The sequence below is a fragment of the Varanus komodoensis genome, unplaced genomic scaffold (assembly GCF_004798865.1).
Source record: "Varanus komodoensis strain SLA01 unplaced genomic scaffold, ASM479886v1 scaffold2, whole genome shotgun sequence".
NCBI classification, from domain to species: Eukaryota; Metazoa; Chordata; class Lepidosauria; order Squamata; family Varanidae; genus Varanus; species Varanus komodoensis.
Window position 1 is genome coordinate 61,688,029 of NW_025335568.1, and position 18,814 is coordinate 61,706,842.

An 18,814-nucleotide genomic window follows, 5' to 3' on the forward strand; every position below is an offset into this window, starting at 1 on the left:
CCTGTGAAGTCTTCCCATCCAGCCTGCAGAATTCCTCCCAATTCCTGAAATCCTGACACTCTGGATAGGGAAGAGAAACCACCTCCTTGAGGCCTTTGAAACAGCAGATCTCAAACAAGTAGTCTCCTCTTTGCAATACTCATATTTTCCCAACATGGAGAGAGACAGCAGGGAGGAGAGAGGTGCATGCATGGTATTATGTTGTATGGATGGATGAATGGGCCATGTGTTGTGTTTTTGTATGGCTGTATGCATGAATTGGGGGCATGGTGGGTGGGATTTGGCTCCAACCAGTCCTGATATGTGCTTGCTAAACCACTGCTCCCTGAGGAAATATGGCCCTTACTGGCAGACTGGGAGATTGGGGAAGGTTTCTCATGGGTTTTGTTCCTCCATCCTGTCAGTAGTTTCCTCTATTTTTTCCCATTTAAAAGACAGGCATTTTATGTCCTTTTTACCATGGATATTTTTGTACAGTAGTCTATACTATAGACAAGTATTACCTGTCCTTGCAATATTCTACAGATGTACTGTTTATGAAGTTCACATCACATATTTCAGAAAACTATTTGGGATTTTGCAGGTCGCTATTGGGAAACTGTGGAAAGATTAAAAATTAATCAGTTTTATTGTGCTCCCACTGCATTACGTTTGCTGCTAAAGTATGGAGAGGAATATGTGAAGAAGTATGACAGATCTTCTCTAACTACCCTTGGATCAGGTAAGTAAAGAAAGAATTACTTCTGAGATCAATAATTTTGTTGGCTTTCTGTGAAATCAGAATTTCCCCAGGACTTAAGGAATTCTGCAATCTCACTATAGCTAAAAGGCTGAGATAAGCTCCGTATTTGGTCAGAGGCAGCTGAATGTGGGCTAAATCCTATACTAGAAACACATGTGATTATGAAGAGTGCAAGCTGTGTTTTTGCTGAGTATGAAGAAAACACATTAGTTTTCATCTAATAGGTCTGAAACTATGAATGACGGATACCTTGAGTTTAGCTGTATTGTACCAGTGGCACTATTATTTTCTTCAGTTTGGAAAAAACAGGAGAGAAAGAATGAGGGCAGCTAAACACAAAAGAAGAGCAGGGATCCCTGCACCTTTCATAGTGGAGAGCTTTTGACATATGATCTGGCCAGGGCAACTTCTTCTTCCTTCTCTTTCTCCTCCTATATTTTTATTTACTTAATTTATACTGATAATTTTAATCTTATATTTGTAAATCAATGTATTTTTTGTATTTTTGTATTTAATGGTAATTTATTATGTGCTACTGTATTTCAATGTATTTTATCGTGTTGTAAGCCGCCCCGAGGTTTCAGCAAGGGGTGGCATAGAAATGTTATAATAATAATATTAATATTAATAATAATAATAATAATAATAATAAAAATAACAACAACACTTTTAGAAATAGTTTTTACTCTGCAAGCTGAAACATTTTTCTGCTTTGCAATGATTAGCATTCTGTCTTTCTCCTTTGGACTTGTTCATCCTACAATGAAAAAGAGAACTGTGCAATACATGTTTTAAGTAGGGTCCTGAATTGTAGGTTGAATTAAAGATGGGTTCGAAAGCTGATAATGTAGAAGAAGCCACTTATATAGACAATATTGTATAGTGTCAGGGCCAGATTGGTGCCAGTGGTAACTTAAAAGTGAACCTGATATGGTAAAAGTATTGCAGATGCTGGAATGGAAATTATACTTTGTTGACCTGGCAAAGCACAAAACCCTAGTATTTTGCAAGGGTTGGACATTTTTGCAAACCTCAGTAGGAAGAAACTATCTGACCAGGTGACAACTGGGCAGCCTTTTTTCCAGATAGCTGAAGAATTTTTTTGACTGATGCTGTTTTCAGTCTTGAGCACTCATGGTTAAGCCACTGAAACTCTCACAGAATCTGGGAGAATCTGGGAAATTTTAATTTAAGACATGTAACTCATGTCAGGTCTGGGACGTAGATGGCAGATCTCTACAGCTGGAATCCCAGGACCAGGGATGATGGAAGTGAACAGAGATTCTGGCATGAAGCAATACACTAGAGGCAAAGGTGAAGTTGGGAACAAACAAGGGTCAGATACTGTCAAGGCACAGCCAGAGACAAATACAGCATCAGGAACAGGTGAAGGACCTGAAACCAGGAACTGGCAAAGTAAAATGCCTAGCAAGGAATGGCAGGTCCAAAGGCAATGGCAGAGCCAAGAGCAGGGTCTGATCATGATGAAGAGTGACCAAACCAATGACAAAGAAAAGGACAGGCTCAAGCGAGGATCAAATACTGACAAGGCATAGCAGGACTAGAGGCAAAGGCAAGGATCCGGCACCTGGCAAGGTGATGTTGGACCAGAGACAAAATCTGTCTGGGTCAGGTAGGAGTCAAAGCAGAGTTGAAAGCAAAGCGAGACCAGAGGCAGGATCCAGAACATAGAACAGCCATCACAAAGACCTGCAGTGCTGTAGCAAAGCTGAGCAATGCAGGGAAGCATTTGATAGAGCCTCCCAGGACTCCCAGCTGCACTGCATGATTTCAGAGGCTCTGATCCTTGCAAGTACCTATAGGTCTCATCCTGGTCCTGCAGGCATTTGCAAAGTGAACCATGCTGCAGATCCTGGCAATTCATGACATCAAATCCTCTTGTTCTTTACATTCTTTATAGCCCAAAGTCAGTCCATGCTTTCTTTGAAAATCTTCAAAGTTTTCTGCAACTCTATTGCTTTTCTAAACCATATTCTATATCTTAAGAAGTTTTTCTTAGTTTTTCATCTAAATGCGGGGAGGGGGGTAACTTGTGGCTCTCCAGATGTTGGACAGAAGCACCCATCAGCCCTAATGATCAAATCCAGTGGTGAGGGATAATGAAAGTTGCAGTCTAATAACATCCAGAGGGTCACAAGTTGCCTACCCTTGAGGTAAGACTCAATGGAGAAGACAATAATGTTAGGAAAGTTGGAGGCAGAATATGTTCAAATATGAGATTGATTCCATAAAGGAGTTTACACAAGCTGAACAGGGCAGGAGATTTTGGTGGGCACTCATTCATAAAGTGAGCATAGGTAGGAGACAACCAGATGGCAGCAACAACAGCCTTTTTAATTCCATCCTCTTCTTAATGAAAAGAGATGTCGATAGCACAGTGGTGAAAACCGCTGAGCTGCCAGGCTTGTTGATTGAGAGGTCGGCAGTTTGAATCTGCGCGATGGGGTGAGCTCCCATTACTTTTCCTCAGCTCCTAACCAACCTAGCAGTTCGAAAGCATGCAAATGTGAGTAGATAAATAGGTATCACTTTGGTAGGAAGGTAGCAGCATTCCATGCGCTTTGACGTTTAGTCATGCAGGTCACATGACCACAGAAACTGTCTGCGGACGATGCTGACTCCCTCCGCTAAGAAATGGAGATGAACATAACCCCATAGAGTTGGACACAACTGGACTTAATGTCGTGGGGAAACCTTTACCTTTTACCTTAATGAACAAGTGAACAAGTTTAAGCATTATCACGTGTGCTGCCCCCTTGCCTGCCAGTCCTCTTTCTAAAAGGCTAAATGTGTCCAGTTCTCTTAACCATTCTTCATATGACTGATTTTGTTGTCCATGTACTAAATATGAAATATTTTTACAGGAAGCCACAATTATTTCTTTTACTATGTTTGATTTTAGTGGGAGAACCAATAAACCATGAAGCTTGGCACTGGTTCTACAATGTGGTGGGAGATGGAAAGTGCACTCTTGTGGATACTTGGTGGCAAACAGGTAAAAGAATGGCTGTGAGTGGAAAATAGTTCTTAAAAATGCATAGTGGAGGGTCTTTTGTATCTGCATATTGGAGTACTTATTGCTTATGGCCAACAAGCTTGCTAATGATTCTGCAAGCATGGCAAAAGGGTCATTTTTCCCCTGAAGAGCAATCAGTTTAGTACTTTGTGTCTTCTTGAAATCCTGTATTACAGTACAAGTCTTAAAGGTGTACCATCTGTGCCCACACCTTGGATTTACATCAATTTCAAAACCTTTCATCAACTATAATTTTTATTCAAAGGACTCTAGGAAATTTAGTTCAAAAGGAGCAATTCTTAAATACAGACTTTCTGGGACAAGTATTTTAGGTTATGTTTATGGTATTTAGAAATGAAATTTTATTTAAAAATATTTAGTGTTGGTTCTTAGTTTGGCTATAAAGTAGAATAAAGCTTAACATTCCTGTAGCACTGTATATTGCACAGCAGGGGGAGTCTTGTGGGTGGAGAGAAAAGAAGTTGTCCTTTATTCCTCCTGCATCCCTGAAGCTCACCATCCCAGCTCTTCTTCCAAACTTTTTAGAACCATGAAGTGTACACCTCTCCAACATTTTGTTGCAGGTCCAACCAATAGTGAGGTCAGGTAGCTGAGTACCCATCAGTTTGAAAACAAAATGGGACAACCCAAAATTAAAGTAGTGGTTTCTATATATGTGGGGACTCCCGAGGTATGCAGAAGCATGCAAATATATAAATTAATAAAGGCATTTTAAATGGATTAAAATCTCAAGACAAGGATTTTAGGAAGGATCTCTCTGCTTCCAGGATGCATGGTATGCTATAAGTAGGAGGGGAGTAGAGGAAATTCTCTCAGGTCAGACCACCTAACATCTCCCTGGAGGAAGATTAGGATGGAGCATGTTTCCTCAAATTATGGCCTGCGGGATTCGGCTCGCCATGCCCATTTATCCAGCCCGTCTCAGAGGTTTTAGACTTGCCGCACATACGTGCGCCCGGCGGCAGCTTGCTCGGGCGGAGATTGTTTTGGACTCACTCGGAGAAAACGATCTCTGTGCGAGCAAGCTGCTGCCTCGCCGCACGTGCCCGCCCGCCCCTGCCTCACTGCCTGGACCCGCACCCCCTGCTGGCACCCCCTTGCCGGCTCGTACCCACCACCAGCACCTTTCAACTGGCCCCCTGTTGAAAAAGTTTGAGGACCCCTGGGATAGAGATATGTGTGCCATGCGATTGAAGAGTTCTATGGAGTGAAGTTTAAAGAGGAAGGAATGGGCAAAGAATACTCTTTCCCTTTTGCACTCTCCAATACTGCTCCTCCAGCACTATATAGCTATACAATAGCTATAGAACTTATAATTAAGAAATAGTGCTTGGATATGTTTGGGGGTTTCCCTCCTTCCTCCATGGTGCTTTTTGCTTTTGTATGATGTATTGCTCCGGAAACCATTTTTATTTGAAGAACAGTATAAAAATGCTATCACTTTTCACCTCAGAGCTCTCCAACACTATATATAGCATAGCAGGGGAGGGCCCCAGAAAGGTGGGAAAGGAAACAGGCACTTTTCTCCCATCTTCCTGAAATAATCTCCCCAGCCTCAGCCCCAACACTCCCTGCATGTGGATGGAACGGCACAAGGCTCCTATTCCAGACATTCACCTGTTAAGTTCTAGAGATACATTGGAAGTTAGTCTTTCCAGTTCCACTTCTAAAGCAGTGATGTTGGTATATCTAGTTTAAACAAAAATAGTTGAAGACAGAATGCATTTTCCATAATTACTGTTGTTGGAAAGTGGAAATCATAATTGATTAAAAGCAATTAAATATAAAACCAATATATGCATTCTTATAGAATTTATTATTTCCTGTAGATAAAACTATAGTGTTACTAATAATTCATAGAGATAATTATGAGGACAGGGTTTGTGAGTTGATTTGCCTTACTGTTAGCTCAATTGCACATCACACAATCAATTTAAAAATAGATCATTAATTGCTGTTTATCCTTTCTGGAACATTGCTCTGTGAAGCAGCAGTATGCCACAAGATAATCAACTTGAACAGGCATAAAGATTAGCAAATCAGGCTTTACGAATCCATTTGAAAGCATTTGGGTGAGTGGATAAGTGAGAGGGAGATTATGAGAGTGAGCTTGTGTTTGTGTGTGCGCGTGTGTATACACACGCACATGTGCAGGAAGGGAGCTCATTCCGTAAGTCTTCTGTGTTAATATATTTAGAAAATGTGATCAAGCTCTGTGTCGTAACATAGTTCCTAAGCCTAATGTTCCAGTAAACCTTGAACCTTCAAATCATAGTGCTCGTACTCTTCAAATTTAATATTTCTTCCCTTTGCCTTATACTAAGTCCGTCTGTTTATCCATCTAGCGCAATATGGTCTCCTTTGACTGGCTGTACCTATCCTGGGTCTTAGGCAGTGGATGTTTCCCATCATCTGCTACCTGACCCTTTCACTGGCCATGCCAGGGCAAAGTTAGGACCTTCTCTATGCAAAGCAGGTGCTCTGACATTCACTTGTCATCCCTCCCCTATTTTAGGAGGGCTGCATGTAAAAACACAGAATCTAAAAGGACTTGAGGAATAGCAAGGTCTCCACTTAGTGCTAGAGCAACATTAGTTGGTTCAGCAGCCCTGGGAAGCTCCAGAGTTCCTGCATGACAGTCAAGAAGACATGCTCTGCGTAAGAAGGCAAGAGGCCTCCATAGCTTGGTAGGCTTGTGAGGGAGCACAGGGTTCTCAGATGACCCTAGTCTCAAACTGATGTCAGAATACCCCAAACACAAGAGAAAAAACAACCAGCCAAACAAAACTGCTAATATGTAATTGGCAATAAACAAAGTCCAAGACATTAAAGACCATCACTGTGCCCAGAAAATGCATGCAAAATGTCCTTAGCATAAGATGCTGACTGCAATATGGATATTCAGGTGTAATACATGGCACATTTCAAGTATTCAATGCATTTCATGTATGCTGTCTCAGGTTCAAATTACATGCTACATTAGGTAGATAACAAGCAGTTCCCTTTTTATTTTTGTTGATATTTTGCTGACTCTAGAGTAGGAGGACCTGACCCGGATCAGAACTGTAGCATACAGGAAGGGGAACTGTAATTCTTCCCATCTCTGGCATCTTGTGTGGCAGTTAACTGGCGGGGCTTTTGTACCACTGCTAAATGCTGCATTAGGATGGTTTGGGTAGGGCAGCAACTAGAAGAGAAATATTAAATCTCCCTTCCCTGTGCGCTGTGGTCCCAATCTGGAACAGCCACCCCTCCTCCATGCTTCTTTAGAGTGAAATAAGAACAGAAAACAAGCAGCACTCTATTTTTCTAACATGTCATGTGAGCCTTTGTAATTCTAATAATGGCCTGTAAAAGTAGGCAAGTATTAATATTCCTGTTGCTTACCTAAGACCATTCACCACCCTTATGACTGAGATTTAGAGGCTAACTAAACATTATACAATGCATGTCGCTATCATATGTGCTGGTTGACATGCACGGTGCCACTCTGTTCCATCTAAGGATATTTGAGAGGATATTTTACTTTGAGACACTAAGTACTCCTGAGAATATTAGAATAGTATTAGAGGAATCAAGAAGCCGAAGACAAGGATTGAGAAAGAATACTATGATTTGTTGATCAGAATTTTTGGCAAGTGTGCATGGCCAGCTACATAAAGGAAGATCGTGGGTTGTCATGTCATGTGCACTTACCCAGGGACTTGCAAGATTTGAAGTAGCTTGGTGAAATTTTTGGGAGAAAATATTTTAATTATTTCATCAGGTTGAAGCCCTGTTTTTCCCACTGGTTGTGGATGTCGTGCTTACAATATAGAGAATTAGGATATTTCTATTTTCTTATATCTCACTGGATCTTTGATTAAAATGTTAAGGATGAAATCCGATGTGTATTTTTACAGGTAACATTTGGGAGAAAGATGTTCTGTGTCCTTTTTCCATCTAGATATTGATTTATAAGGGAAGGCTTATATTAACATATAAGAATGTATGCTCTGCCAGATTATTTCATGAGATATGAGTGACATCAACAGCATACAAGAAAAAGAAATAAGGAAAATGTCAGAATGAAGGAGATCTAGGCAAAAGAAAAGAAAAAAATGCAGTGCCAGAAAATGTTGCTTATGTGACAAAACTGACAGGAAGTTCCTAAACCTTTGCAAGTGAAACATCTTGTCTTTTTGAGATTGGAACCTCCTTATTCCGGTCCACTCTGCCAGTTCTGAAGTAATGGGGTTTGAAGTAATTGAGAAACAGCATGCAGCTGAGGAATAACTCCACATTTAAAAAAGAAATGCTTCTTCAGTAGAGGGTTCTTTGAGTTGAGAAGTGAGAGAAAAGAGTACAGAGTGTCCATCCTTGTCACCCATTCATTATATTCCTGCCCTCTTCAATTGCCAGTTGAACAGGATAGAATATAATTTGCTCTATTGTTGCTGTTGTGTACCCTCAAGTCATCTCCAACTTATGGCAACCCCATGAATGAATGCCCTTCAAAGTGTCCTGTGCTTGACAGCCCTACTCAGCATTCTTTTGTGGGGGGGCGGGGCAGGGGGGAAAAGGTGGCAAACCACTAGTGACTGGTACCTCAGACCCAATTTTTTAAAATAAATTTTATTATTTTTCTCTACAATCTAACATCAAAAACAACCGTTATTTAAGGCATTGGATATACTAGGTTAACATCTTCCCCATTTTAACAGTCAGTAGCCATATTCAAATCTACACATAGTCCCGTTTCTCTAACTGATAATAAAAAGAGTTCCAAGTTTGGTAGAGATATGCGTCCTCCTTCTCCTTCAGAGGCAAGGTCAATCTGTCCCTTTCTGTGCAGTCCAAAATCCATTTTAAGATCAACTCTTCGGTGGGTGGCTCTTCACTCCTCCAGTAATGAGCAAATAGAATCCTCACCACAGTAATTACATGTAAGATCAAATATATAGCCTGTTTATCAAAATCATTAAGAATAATATCTAATAAAAAAGAGAAAAGTCTTCAGGTTTAAATTGTACTTCAGACCCAATTCTGAAGTGTACGTTTAAAAGCTAGTAAGTGTGAACCCTTGTGTTAAGATGCACACACACCTTTGAAAGAAGATGCATGTAAGAACAAAGTTTGGAGAACAATTCCTGAATCATCACTCATATGTTGGAAGTGGACACATTCATCACTCTTTTTCTGTTAGATGTCCCTGTGCTTGTGATATGTTGCCTTACTATGACACGTGAGACATCTCTCTATTTCCTGTCCTGTAACAGGAGTAGCATCTTCTGCTTTCCTGGATTGTTAGGAGGACAAACAAGATAAAGGGGTTAATGCCTTAAATGTACATGTAGACGATAAGCAGAAACAATAGCTTTAAGATATTTTGCATTGATGTGTAATTAGGGCAAACATCCATTACCTCTGAGGATTCCAAATAACTTTCCCATTAGCATATAAGCCATGTTTGAGCCCTGATCTCTAGAAATGAAAAAAGATGTAGGGTTGCTATTTTTTGCCAACTAGGGCAGCTCTTCCCTCTTCTTTTTCAGCCTTCAGAGGGCAAGCAAGAGGCAAAATCCTTTGATATGAGTCCTAATAAATTAGACATTTGTTAGTAGATCTTCAGTTGGTGCAAACTGCTGCTATCGGAGGAATGACATATATTTATGCCAACTGTGGGATATGGATTTTATTATTGTAGGAATGAATATTTCTTTCATTTTATTACTGTTGCTTCTTTTTGTGTATATGTTAGTGTTAGGCTATAAAAGATCTGATTAAGGTTGAAATCTCTGATCTGATTTAACATTTATCCTGATAGAAATGAGGAAAGAATGATTAAGAGGCTCAGTCCTGAATTGAAAATAATCGCAGAACGCCCATAATGGGTGGGAGAATCTAATCCTATACAATAATAGTATTTTAGTCTCATAAACCGCTTTTCAGCAAAGCAGTTGAAGTGCTGTGAAAACAGCACAAGGAAGCACATTCCATAATAACCTTGCACTTCTATCATTGCTGTGGAAATCACTTGCTAAGTGCATGAAATTGGGTAGAATATTTTCTGGATAGTTTCATGGTGCCTGTGTGTTAGGGTGAATAGGCTAGGGTGGAATAGAACCAGGAATTTCCTTGTATTCTTATCTGGAGACTGTTCTATATGCTAAGAATTTGGCCTGAATTGAGTCTAGTTAAGCACATTAGCTCAATTTTAATCAGCAAATAGAGAGTAAGTTGATATGGTCATAGTCTTGCTTGATGATTCTGGTGTAAACTCACCTGTATAGTCTTGGTACTGTGGGACAGCAAGAGAGCTTTCTAAAAGTCTACCATGTCATGTTTGTGTCCATTGAATGCTCCATCACAGGAGTGGGTAGATGGATGGCTCTAAGAAAGTGTGTGTGTGTGGGGGGGGGGGGGTCCTGTTAAGGACCTGCATTCCCTTTTGTGTAATCTTTCAGGAGCTCCATATCCATGATGGGTGGGACCAAAGCTAGTGGTGGGTAGAGTCAAAATCAAGAGTGGCTTCTTTTCTCTTTGTACCATCCCCATGGTTCTCTTTTTCTACCAACTTTTTTTCTCTTTGTGTATCTTTCTTCCCATGCAACAGGCTGCCAGGGGAATGACAGACAGATATAGCCATAAATCTGACATGATTACATGCAGAGGGCTTTTGAAATTAGACTGAGGGTGACAGGAATTTAGCCTGAAAGCCACAGTGAGGGCTCTGGGATGAAGTTTCCTTCCCTAACACACAAAGCACTTTCAGATTTTCTTTGTGGGCAGTTTATTGCTGGGCTTCTAGGGTAACAGCATGAGGATCTTTCAGCGAGAGAGTAAGCAAATGCCTCTGCCCATGAATTGTCTGTTGTATATGATAATTGTTTGCAAAGGTGAATTATTTATTTTCTTAGAGCATAATCCATCTACTCTTGTAATAAACAGTAAATTATGTGCTAAAATGAAGCTACATAGATTGTTTAATTAGAGAAGAGCAGAGAATGTATGAATTTCAATAGACTTTCCTTCCTCATTATTCTTCCAGAAACTGGTGGCATTTGCATTGCTCCTCGGCCTTCAGAAAAAGGAGCTGAGATAATACCAGCCATAGCAATGCGGCCTTTCTATGGGATCACCCCAGTTCTGATCAATGAGAAGGTGTGTTGAGATACTTGTAAAATTCTGGGTTTTGATATTTATCAGAGACACTGTTCTAAAAGCATTTTTAAAAAAACCTTTAAAAGCAATTAATAAAGTCTTGACTATATTGTCAGCCAAGCCCATTTGTTAGGGAGATTACTAGCTAAGTAGCTGGTAGATGCTCTTAATAGCTGGATGGTCCTGGACTATTTTAAATGGGGGCACACCCTTCCCTTCCTTCCCCAGCCAAATACGGTGTAATATACAGTAGGTCTACCTGTGGCATCTGTAGAACGGAGCAAAGGAAGCAAGTTGAGCTGGGAAAGGGACAGAGGACACTCCCAGATGGCAGCCCCTAATGCCAACAATACAAAAACGTGGTGCAGTTGTTCCATCTTTCCTCTTTAAGAGAGAGAGAGAGAGAGAGAGAGAGAGAGAGAGAGAGAGAGAGAGAGTTTTTAAAGAAAACAGATGGAAGAATGGTGGGAAAATAATGGAAAGGCGACATGAAGATGTTTCTGATCCCTGATAAAGATTCCTCAATGGACAGGGTGCTTTCATGCTAAAGCATCCTGGGAGGGAGGGAGCTGATTGCTTGCTCTCAAAGCTAAGGAAATGATATAGTATGATGTTTCAAGTGACTATATTTTTTCTTTTTAAAATGGTTTTAAATTGCATACTTTTTAAAGGCTACTTTCTTCATATTGGGGACATGTTGTTCCACATCATATATTGGTTCTGGCAAGTAGTTGGATTCTAATCAGAAGCAGAAATCCTCTTGCTGGCTATGGGGTCAACAGAAAGTGCACTTAGGCTTTTGTTCTCACATGCCTGGTTCCCGAACATGTTGACAGTCTCTTTGTTACTTGGACTCTTAGGGAGAAAAAATAGAAGGCAATAATGTGTCTGGTGCCCTCTGCATTGCACAACCCTGGCCAGGCATAGCACGGACTATCTATGGAGATCATCAGAGATTTGTAGATGCTTATTTCAAAACTTACCCAGGTGAGAATGATGAAAGAAATGTTGTTGCAGTATGTGGCTAACTTTCTCCATTTGACAGCAGCATTTTGTACAGTTATGGTTTCTGTTCTCTGCACATAAACTAACACAATTCTGTACCACCAAGTTCTCTGCTAAGAAAAGCTGGATCCAGCAACCTGCACTAGTCATTAAACAAATGTGTATATAAAAACTATGAATATTTTAAAACATCTCTGCTGATTTGATAGAAAATGGACCTGGATGCTAGAGCAGAAACCAAGTGGGTGGAAAGTGTGTGCTTACATATGTGTAGCACTTCAATTTCAAGACTGCAAAACATAATTAAAGAAATCTGCTAGCACTGGAGCTAATACCCCATTGCAGTAGATTGATGAATATAGTAACGATCTGTATCATCCTTTTCTAACCCATTGCCTTTCATATGTGTTGGGCTACAATTCGTGTCCTCTTCAGCCAGCACAGGGATTGTAGTCCAATACAAGGGCACTTAGTTTGGGAAGGCTGATCTATAAACATAATGAGAAGAGACCTGAAAGAGACACCACCAAAGCTGCTGCTGATCTCATAGCACAGTCTGGCATGGAAGCAGCATTAGAAAAACTGCTAAAAACTATTGTTCACTATGTGAAGACCAGGCTAAGGTCAAGTGCGGATGCTTTTGGCCAAGACTGTCCCTTGATTTACAACCCATACTTCTGTTAATTTATTTGCATTACTTTCCCACCATGTCTTTCTCCCTCACTATTATCACAGGCATCACCATTTTATTGGACTTTTACTGGCTATGAGGAAATCAGATTATTTCATGTCTTCCTACAAAACAGTATGCAGGCCTTTCCCAAAGACTCTTGACACTTCTGCCATCTGATCTGACCCCTGTCAAGTAGCATCCTATGGCTATCTGCAGAGATGGCACTGAACTGCAACAGGGAGTACAGTCCAGGAGCTCCCCCAACTGGCAAGCAGCTGTGGTGGCACAGAGACTATTCAGAGTTGGTGTTTTCAGATCCTGACTCCTTCCAATTCCATGTACTCAAATACTAAATACGTTAGTTTACTATCCTCATACTATTGGATGCATATATTTTTACAATGTCGTGGGTGCTGTAACCTCATGGTCATTTTCACCCACTGTTATTACTAACAGAGTTATAATTACCGATGAGTTCTAACTTATGTGCAGCGTACACAGAGTTAATAATTTCCTCACAGGAGTAATGTGCAGTTCTGAAATTAAGAGCATCAAGTGTGTCAAGAATGGAGAGATCTTAACAGATGTTTTCATCAATACTCACTAGCACTAAGTCTGTTTGTTGCTGCAGGATATTATTTCACAGGAGATGGTGCTTATAGAACTAAAGAAGGCTATTACCAGATAACAGGGCGAATGGACGACGTCCTAAACATCAGTGGGCACAGACTTGGAACTGCAGAGATTGAAAATGCCATGGTATTTACTGGGGGAAGGAAAAGTGTGGGTGCCAATAATTCACTCACATGTAAGCGGATTTGTTTATAATTGTCAAAAAGCAACATGATATGTAAAGTTTTGGTTTTAGGGCTGGTCTGCAGAGGGATATTCATTTATGCTTTCATTGTGCCTTTGAGTGATGACTTGTATGTATGAATGAGCCCTCATGGATTGTCGCTGCAGGTGGAACTTCTGTCATTCTTTGTCAACTCAGACACAATGCTTACAATTGAGACAGTGCACATATTTGGTCCATGGACATTAAGTGATATAAGATCAAGAACTAGTTTTCTAAAAGGAGGAAGTGGCAATCCTGCCCCTCTCCATACTATATCAGACTGCATGTGAAGGCAAAAAACGGTCTTTCACATGACCCTTCACTTGCTCCTTGAAGTGATTCCATCGTGATTCCGGCTTATCACGCCTGTAATTTACATGAACTAGGTTCATGTGGCATATAGTCATATATGTATGAAAAACATGATTAAAATTTGTACTTATTTATACAAATTTTAAAAGAAGGCATAAAGTTAAGCTAGTGTAAATGAATAGCTTGCTCTGCTCCCTAATTCATATCTTTTTTTTTTAAGGATGAACATCCTGCAGTACCTGAAACAGCTGTGATTAGTTTTCCCCATGATATCAAAGGGGAGGGTAAGTGAATGAAATATGTTACAGTATTTATTCAAATACTTAATTGTATGTTTAAAATTAAACATAATTGTCTTTTTAAGGTCCAGGCTTGGAAATGTAGTTAAAGGAGGAAGAAATGAATAAATTTCATTCCAGGTGTTATCTTAGCTGTCTAAGACAACTGTCTGATCAGTTCTGTAAAATAAGGAATAAAGGGGGGGGGGTTCCTACTTAATTTATTTCATTGTGTGGAAGTGTGCCAGTGTTGCTTGGCCTCAAAGCTATACACGTTTACCTTGGAATACATAACATTGAATCAAGCTAAGGTTCTTTGGCTGTTGTATAATTTTAAGAACAATGAAAAAGCAACATTAATCAAAACAAAAATTTTTAGCATTTTTGTGAAAATACTTTAGAACTAAAAACTTTCAGGCCATATAGTTACCCTTATTGCATTGAATAATAGATTATTCAACCTGGTCTAATATTAAGAGGAAAAGTTCTCCATGCATGTTGAAAAGTTTTTTAATGGCTAGTAGATGAATTCTGGTCTTTTATTACAGTTGCATTTGCTTTCATTGTGCTAAAAGATGACATGGTAAATCCAGAAATAGTTACCAAAGAGCTCAGAGCAATAGTTGCCTCCAAGATAGCCAAGTATGCTGTGCCTGATCACATCCTGGTAAGTTCTTCAGAAATAAGGCAAAATTTATACAGTTATAAAACCATTTACCTTTAATAACATTGTGGTCTCTTCAAGCTACACAGTCAGTTTACTGTGTAAAGGGCACTGGGGACAATTAATTATACAGAGAAGCACAGACATTAATTGTACTTCTCTCAGTCTGGCTTTACCTGTCACTTGAATTGGTCAAGGGACTTCATACTGTTTTTCACTGTCTTCATCATCAGTGAAATGGGGACATGTCTTGTAGAGTGGTGAGAACTGTTATTGACTAAAATGGGTTTGGCAATGTTGTAAAACTTGTTTCTTTGCAGCCAGTATCATGAAGTCAATAACTCAAGCCATGTTCCTTAGACTGCAGTTGCCTTAATTTGAGGGAGTCACAGAGAATGTTCACGATCCAGATAAGGCTGATAACCTTCGAACTGCCCTCCTCTGTCGCAACACCACTGCACTCTCTCATTACCAACTCGGTCAGAGTTCCCCTTACAGTACAATGGGCGCCTGGATACTTGGGCATGGCTGCCCTTTATTAGACCTGTGCCACCTCTCATGAACAGCCATTCATCTTGATAGCTATGTGCTGCCCCTGGTATTGGAGGCAGTGTGCCTCTCAGTATTTAATGCTGGAGAACAAAAATGGGAGAGAGCTTTGCACTCATTCCAAGATACAAAAGTGCTTTGATAAAACTACTTGCCAAAGAAGATGCTGTTCAGGGGAATGATAACCTTAAGTTTCCTGAAACAGCAAAGTAAACAAACCAAGCCATTATGATTCATGAATGCTAATGGGCATGTAGAGCTTTCGACATGATATGCTGAAGAAGTATCTTATCAAAAAATATTCCTGGAACATTCAGACCAAGGTCAGAAACTACAGTACAGTTTAATCCTAGTTCTTTATATACAGTTTTCAGGAGGAGAACCCACATTTACAGAGCAAGAGCCACGTACAATAGGAAGGTGTCAGCAGACTTGTGGTGGGGGTAGGACGTTTACAGAAATACAAAAAACTTTGGGAAAAATAGTAATTTGCATGTTTGTTGGTCATGGAATCCTTTGCTTTACTTAAGTGCCCTCAGGTCTAAGACTCACCAGATTAGTATCTGGTCATCTGTAGAGAAGCTTGTACTACCTGCATTTACTAATATTCTTTTGGACCTATACTGGGAAAATTTCTGCAGTGCTACACAAGGTGGCTCACCTAAAATTCATTTTTTATTAAGTAGCTCTCTAAAAAATGTAAGTTAATTGGATTTGTTTGTCTTAAATATGTACCTGAATTTTTATATATTCAGTTGTATTCTTTTTATAAATGATTCTATTCTTGAACATTTTTGTAGATTTTGTACTGATCTTTATTTGAGTTTTATTTTGAGTGATAAGGATATTATTATTCATTGTATGACTTGGATAGGTTAATCCCCAGCGCTTACTGTGAAAAGCTATTTTTAAAACATTTCCAGGGATAGAAGGGACAGGTTGCCATAAAAACCCAAGAAGAAACCCAAGATTTGAATGTTGCTGGAATTGGACACTAGTGTGTCAACCTCACATTTCCCTAATCCTCAAAGAGTGATAGCAAAAAGCAAGAGAGAGCGTTGCTGTTTCCTGTTTTATTTAGAGTGAAACGATTTATTAAAAAGCAACACCATACAACTAATGCAACTGGAAAGCAAGTGAAATTAATTATCCCTGTGTTGAAGGTTATAAAGCACTGTGCCAACTATAAAAGAAAAGCAATAAAAGGGGTTGAGATAACACTTCCAATTTCTAGAAAAGTAGTTTCATGGTTCACTCTAGTGATGTTCTCTCTGTACATGTTGAAAACGTATGTTGTGTGGGGTGGTGGTGGTGGTGGTCCTGCTGCCTTTGCAGCACACTAGAAGAGGTTTTGTCTGCTTCTCAGTTACATGTATGCAGACCTCCATGTGGGATACCTTGACCAAATCTGTTGCCCTCCCCATGCAAAGATGCTCTTTACATCTATATAGAGGCTCTTCTGACGTGTTCTGAATGCTTGGACATGGTGGAGCATAGCTATTTCCTTCATTTATTCTGAAAGACATGAGAGGGGAAAGCTGTAAGAAGCTGTTTTTGAATGTCCCCAGAGATCCTGAGAGCTATTCAAGATGCTAATGTATGTGGGGTTGTGCAATAGTATGCTCATTGCAGAAACCTTCAGAAATAGAATCTCCTGAATCATTCAGTGGGTGTGGAATGCTGACGGTTGTGGGAGTGTGGAGGGGTGAGGTAGACCAGCGGGGAGGGACAGGAAATAGCACGGCTGGAGTGCTGAACAGAAGCACTGCATACTGCAGCGTTTTGTTGCATGTCCCCCACTTTACCTGTGATTTAACCAAAGTACAGTTTCTGGTGCTTGAACATAAGGAAACTGTAGTTTGTTCCAAACTATGAAAGGAAGCTGTAAACTTGTCTCCCTTGAGATTTTTGCAATGATAAAACATAATTTCCTGTTAACTGAACCCAGCCACTGTCTCACAATTGTAGAATTCTGGCTTGATTTAAGGTGGTTGTGATTAGTAGTAAAAATAGATTTCCATTTTTTTTTCTTTACAAACAGATCGTGAAGCGACTTCCCAAAACCCGTTCAGGAAAAATCATGAGGAGGTTGCTGCGGACAATAGTGACAGGCAGTGTTAGTGACATGGGAGACATCACAACACTGGATGATCCCAGCGTCATCACAGAAATCCTGGATGCTTACAAGCAGTACAAAATTAAGCACCCTACCTTGTAATTGGAAGCTCTGGAGGTTCCAGAACTTCAGAAGAAACCTCAAGGATCAAATGGGATCATCAAGTCTACTCATGCTCTGTCAGATAATTCTGCTTAACTTAGTCATGTGAGGAGCAGAAGATTCTACTCCAAAAATTTCTGTCTATTAATATTGTTTTGTCTGTTTCTCTGTCCTTCACTATGTTTTTCTTTTTTTCTGAAACTATCGAACACATAGCTTTGATTCTACTGTTTTAGAGACTTTCTGCCTTAAAGACCTTAAAAGGCACAGAGTATGGAAACTATGTCTCATATCTGTGCCTCACAAAATAAGAAGCACCATTTTGGGCTTTGTCTTGGGAAAATCATTCCAAATGTCCATGCTCACTGAGTGCTTGAATTCCTTTGCATATGTAATTGCACAAATACAGATACTTCAAAACTTCCTCAGTTTTGAAGGAACAGTAAGAAAAAGCATTCTTCTAAATTTTAAGCTTTTGCTTAGCCAATGCTTTTGAACATGTATGATTCCTTTTTAGTAACATATCATATTATAGTAAGTATGAACATGAAGTTTTTAATACATCAAGTAGGAGAAGGCAGGAAGATTGCTGTAAAGTTGCATTGACTATTCATTTTTTCACTTGGCAAAAATAGCTTATTTTTATATAAGAGAGTTCTGTCCTCTCCTTTAAGATACTGTAAATACTTCTTACTTCAGGCTAGAAATGTGCCTGAATTGGCCCAATGGACCAGCAGGATGAGTTTTTATTACTCTCTAAACAAATAGAAGTGCCTTGATCAGCTTATTTGGGTTATCATTTTTGTCCAACTCATAATTCAGTTGTACTTCTTTCCTGTGTGGGTTGCTTTATGATAAGTGAAAAACCAATATTATTTTGGGATTGAAGATAAAGCATGTTGCAGTGTGAAAAGAAAAATATAAGAGAAGTCACACAACCAGGATGTGCTGGCACCTTAATGAGGAACTGATTTCTCTGAATACTGCATTCTTTGGCAATGGAGAGATAGTGTGGTATAGTGGTTAGAATGTTGGACTTAGGATCTGGGATGTCCACATTCAGTCATGGAGTTCACTGGGTGACTAATCCCAGGCTCTCAGTCTAACCTACCTCACAGGGTTGTTGTGAGGATAAAATTGAGGAGGAGGAATATTGTAAGCTTCCTTCAGTTCCTTGTCAGGAAAAAAGATAGGATATAAAATAGATAGATAGACAGATAGATAGAAGTGCTCAGGACATTTGAAATAGAATCAGTTCTTGCTCATATCCTTTTTCATGAAAGTGAATTTAAGTTAGGAATAATGGAAATAAATATATTCTTTAGTAAAGATGA

The 18,814-nt window shown here is 39.7% G+C and overlaps 1 protein-coding gene across 1 annotated transcript in view; it reads left to right on the forward strand.

The window, feature by feature from the left end:
* ACSS1 (acyl-CoA synthetase short chain family member 1) overlaps positions 1-18,814 on the forward strand; it is a 38,744-nt gene extending 19,930 nt beyond the window's left edge. Inside the window, exons 7-14 of the mRNA XM_044428882.1 lie at positions 584-721; positions 3,666-3,758; positions 10,831-10,943; positions 11,804-11,930; positions 13,253-13,380; positions 13,992-14,055; positions 14,598-14,716; positions 17,304-18,814. Of these exons, the coding sequence (XP_044284817.1) occupies positions 584-721; positions 3,666-3,758; positions 10,831-10,943; positions 11,804-11,930; positions 13,253-13,380; positions 13,992-14,055; positions 14,598-14,716; positions 17,304-17,480 (959 nt within the window). The 3' untranslated portion in view covers positions 17,481-18,814. The remainder of the gene's footprint in view (positions 1-583; positions 722-3,665; positions 3,759-10,830; positions 10,944-11,803; positions 11,931-13,252; positions 13,381-13,991; positions 14,056-14,597; positions 14,717-17,303) is intronic.